At 36.8% G+C, this 5,000-nt stretch overlaps 1 protein-coding gene across 3 annotated transcripts in view; it reads left to right on the plus strand.

Moving 5' to 3' along the window:
- The window catches only part of loqs (double-stranded RNA-binding domain-containing protein loquacious), a 24,198-nt gene that overhangs the window by 5,125 nt on the left and 14,073 nt on the right, over positions 1-5,000 (plus strand). For all 3 annotated transcript variants that reach the window (XM_043017589.2, XM_043017590.2, XM_043017591.2), the window contains exons 6-7: positions 318-435; positions 841-959. In XM_043017589.2, the coding sequence (XP_042873523.1) occupies positions 318-435; positions 841-959 (237 nt within the window). The remainder of the gene's footprint in view (positions 1-317; positions 436-840; positions 960-5,000) is intronic.

Below are 5,000 nucleotides of genomic sequence, written 5' to 3' on the forward strand. Positions count from 1 at the left end.
TCTCTCTCTCTCTCTCTCTCTCTCTCTCTCTCTCTCTCTCTCTCTCTCTCTCTCTCTCTCTGTCTCTCTGTCTCTCTGTCTCTTTCTCTTTCTCTCTCTTTTTCTCGTTCTCTCTCTTTTTCTCTTTCTCTCTCTCTTTTTCTCTTTCTCTCTCTTTCTCTCTCTTACTCTCTCTCTTACTCTCTCTCTCTCTCTCTCTCTCTCTCTCTCTCTCTCTCTCTCTCTCTCTCTACCAGAGGCCACAGTTCCCTGGAGCAAATTTAGTTGCAGTGCTAATAAGCAGAGAATTGATTGTAAATTCATTTTCGTGCAAACAGGAGCTGTGCATGGCGCGTCGATGGCCCCCTCCCACATATGAGCTTACCTCAGAGGAGGGCTTCCCTCATGAGCGAACTTTCTCCATCGCATGCACCATTGGTAACACCAGAGAAATTGGTAAGTAAAATTAATCCATTTTTAATTTCCAAGGTAACTGATGTTTTTATTCATTGCCATGTAGTGCAATAAATTTATAGATATTCACATTTTCAGGATAATGCTTTAATTGTTTTTGTGTATCAATGTTGATGAGTTTCAGAGGGTCTGTGAAGGTCAGATAAACATTATTTATATTTTTTAGTGAAAAGTCTTTACTTTATTCATGTTTTGGGTATGTCATACATTGTATGGGACAGTTTATTTTCAATGAAGGAAAGTACAATAATTGCATGCCATGTTGTATTTGTGTATATATGCATTTTTCTAGGGAGGGGTCCATAATTTTCACCAAATTCTAATAAAGGGTTAGGATCTTCCATCATAGAGCATAGTAAAACTTTTTCCTCTCCCACATGTACACAGGCACAGGGAAGAGCAAGAAGCTAGCAAAGCGACAAGCAGCTTACAAGATGACACAGTTGTTGAAGGACCAGCCAGTGGAGGCACCTCAGGTCAATGTCTTGGCTGATGACGACGATGAGGTATGAAATGCCTTGGGCTCTTTGTCATTCTCAGTCACTTTGCATGTTGCATGGGGCGTTGTGATTTGTGGTGTAGGTGTGTAAATGTTGAAAAAACAGTGTTGGCAGTATCGGACATGTAGCTTATGGAGGTGGTAGTTCTTATGTTGTTTTGAAGCTTTCAAGTGATGTGATTTTCTAGCGTGTGTCATTTGCTAAAAGGGGATATCAGATGCTAGTTAGATTCATGTGAGAGTTTTTGGAGTCTTGGAAAGAAGACAAATTGTAGAAAATATATGATTAGTTATGAAATTAGTTAATTTTGTACATTTTCTAGTCAAAAGTGGTTATTACGAGTAATCACAATTTTACGTTTTTTACTGGCTTGGCCATCATTAAGTCTATTGATAGAATCTTAATTACAAAGATCAATAGATTGATAGATGATGATTTATCAATTGCTTGGAGATATGAGTCTGCTTTTATTGGTATTACTTTTCATAGCATCATTGTCATCATTATATAACTATTATCAGTATTGCAATTGCAGTTATTATTTTTATCATCATCATCATCATTTTTGTTCTTAATACAAATGTTTACGTTATTAGATAAAGGGACGCAAGTATTGGTTGTCAATACTAATCTCAGGAACCATAGCTGTTTACTCAACTTTCATGAAAACCAAATAATTGTGCTCTTGTTTTTTTTTATTTTGTCTTTTGTCATAGAGAGTATATTTGATAGTTTAATTTTGAGGCTTTCTTCTCTTGAGGTATCTTGTTCTTCTCTTCATTTTAATTCTTTTGTTGACTTCCCTCAAGATGTGTTAAAATTCTTTCATTAGTGATTTTCTGTCAGTTACTTTATTTTCCCATGAGAGTGACAAGAATTTTTATCAGCATAGTTCTCTGCAGCTTATAGTTCTACAGTTCAGATTCATAGCAACACAGATATATTATTAACCAATAAATGATGATTGTATTGGGCAAACTGATGGTGTGTGGTCTCAGTAGCTTGTTATTGTGGTCTTCTAATTGGCTTTTATTATCTAGGGAGGGAGGGGGGGGGGGATTTTATTGGAAGGTGATATTTATAGTCTTTTTATGTGTTGTTTTTCATTTATATATTTATTATTATTATTATTATTATTATTATTATTATTATTATTATTTTGTTAACCATTATCGATTCCTAGATATTAGTTAAATGATTTTTGCTTGTGCCAGAAGGATAGGATGTTGATTGCGATTCCAGTTTATATATTAGATTAGATACATATATCTATTGATTTACATATTTGCTGAGTTTTGTGAGGGTAATCATACGTGCTGAAGTGTCTAAGAAGTGTGTCTGTTAATTGTGAAGAGAATAAGTAAATGTTGTGTATTTGTCTTTGCTTCTGAGCATAATGGAACATCCTGTCTGTCAGACTACAAAAGTAATTTTGAGGATTCTTGGCTCTTAACCCATTCATGCCTGGGCTTGTATTTGTCTAATGCCGCTCCCATCAAGCGAGGTTTCTCCCAGTGCAATGCCACGCTACACGTCTCAGAGTGCTTTTTGGCTGCCTGATTCAATGGGGTGATAATATGTCTGTATTTGTTTACGCTATTTTCACAAGCGAAGAAAAATGTCTATACAAATATTTAGTAATGTAAAACATGCGTTTTGAGGGAGAGATCACGACGTGATAGGATATCATCTCGCGGGAGTGGAATATTCCTGTGACGTGATATTACAATATCTGCCATGAATGGGTTAAAGGTTTTTAAATGCTCATTTCTTAACCCAATCACGATGGGGCATATATATTATTAATTATGCTGTGGCTTGTAACATAGCAAGACCCTTCAGCTTCCTGCTGAGAGATATTTTGATACGTGAGATGGTGCTGAACTGTTTGGATTGATTTTCACCCACCCTATTCCAAGGGACGACTTTTTTTAAGTAAAAAAAAATGTTTATATATAAATGCAACAACATGTGTATATACAAACTTTATTATGTACAATGTGTATATACAGCAAAACTGCATGATTGAATAGGAAGTCTTTTGTTGTGTCGGAAATATTCCAGTGATGTGATATCACATCATCCATCGTGAATGGGTTAAGGAGGTGAAAAATTATATCGCTTGGTTGAAGTTGCATTGCCATTTCCTTTTTCCTCAATATTGTTTTTCCTTAAATATTAGATTCCATTTTTTTCTCTTATACTTCAAAAATTTATTTTTCTCTGCATATGCCTATGTAAAATTGAATATTGAACATGATTAAAGTAATGTTATTAAGCTATTCATGTTTAGTAAGTTTTGTTTTTGTGATTGTTTCATAACTGCACATGCAAGCACAAACCACTATTGCACGGTTGTTGCTCTTTTATATTTTTTACCAACATAGTCTCGTATACTCTTAGATACATCAAATAGCAATACACAAACACATTTGCATCCCTCACAACATACATGGCTTCTACCAAAAAGAGATAAAGAGAGAGCAAGAAAGGGATTCTAAAACGGATAGATGATTACCGAACACCAGTAAAAGTGAAAACCGCAGAATGCTTTTAACATTGTTGATTAGTAAAAGATTGGTATGTATTACCAATGGTGAGAGTGATTTATGTGCTATATACTGAGCATTACAAGTAGAGTTTTGAGATATTTCACTACTTAACCCATTCACGCCGGGGCCGTTCCGGCTTTGCGCGGTCGCAATACTGGGGTTCTCGAACGCATAAGCCTAACGCCTCGAGATTCTCGGGCGCACAAGCCGCGAGTCTCGGTTGCCCACTCACTCTACCCGAGCACGCGGCTACCCGTCATAGTTTGTCCAGGGCGTCTGACGCGAAAACCACAATACGTGCTATCACGTCAACCGGCATGAATGGGTTAACAGTTGTTAATAGTCCACTTGTTTTACTAAATTGCCAATACAGCATTAGCTATCCATTTGTTTGGTCTTATATTTTCAGTGAGTTTGTCTGTATTCTTACAAAACAAGATTCCTGAATTTCTCTCTCTCTCTCTCTCTCTCTCTCTCTCTCTCTCTCTCTCTCTCTCTCTCTCTCTCTCTCTCTCTCTCTCTCTCTCTCTCTCTCTCTCTCTCTCCCCCCCCCTTCCTCCCTTCCTCCCTCCCCCCTATCTCCCTCTCTCCCTCCCTTCCTTATTTCCTTCCCCATCTGGATAATACACACACATTATTGCTTGAAATACATTTAAACTATCATGAACATTCAGAGATTTCATTTTGATTTTTCAATATTATCATCATCATCATTATTATTGTTTTTTTTTTCTGTGAAGGACACAAGTTGTATAGTACGTTCTTAAATTCTGGGAAAAGAATTTCACTATATTGTTATACCTAAGGGAGATAGCAAAAAGATTTTCGATTTTTTGTTCTCTTTCCAGATTTCATCATTGCTCGACAAATCACTAGCAATTTGAGTGTATACTTATATGTCCTTTGCTAAGTCCCAAGTCAATGTTATTTTCAAAATATTGTAAACACTGAAAGGGAATGTTTTTGACTAATAAAGAGTTTTCATTTAAATGTCATTTTGGTAGTACCTCTTAGGGAGATGCTCTCTCACTCTCTTTTTCTCTCTCACACTCTTTTTTTTCTCTCACTCTCTTTTTTCTCTCCCTCTCTTTTTTCTCTCCCTCCCTCTCCCTCTCTCTCCCTCTCTCTCTCTCTCTCTCTCTCTCTCTCTCTCTCTCTCTCTCTCTCTCTCTCCCTCTCTCTCTCTCTCTCTCTCTCTCTCTCTCTCTCTCTCTCTCTCTCTCTCTCTCTCTCTCTCTCTCTCTTTCTCTCTTTCTCCCTTCTCCCTTCTCCCTTCTTCCCTCTCTCCCTCCCCCCTCTTTCTTTCTTTCTTTCTTGCACTCTCTTTCTCATTCTTTTTCCCTCTCTCTATCAATAAACATATCTATATTGTCAACTCTCCATCTTCATCACTATATCTCTCTAGCTCTACCTATATAACTGATTAATGACTCAAGAAGAGCTATATATTTTTTAGAATTATTTAGCCTCCCATACTTTTGTAATTTGCATGGTC

The sequence above is a fragment of the Penaeus japonicus genome, unplaced genomic scaffold, assembly GCF_977035675.1.
Source record: "Penaeus japonicus unplaced genomic scaffold, GWHDUDI00000001_assembly GWHDUDI00000001, whole genome shotgun sequence".
In the NCBI taxonomy this organism is placed as follows: domain Eukaryota; kingdom Metazoa; phylum Arthropoda; class Malacostraca; order Decapoda; family Penaeidae; genus Penaeus; species Penaeus japonicus.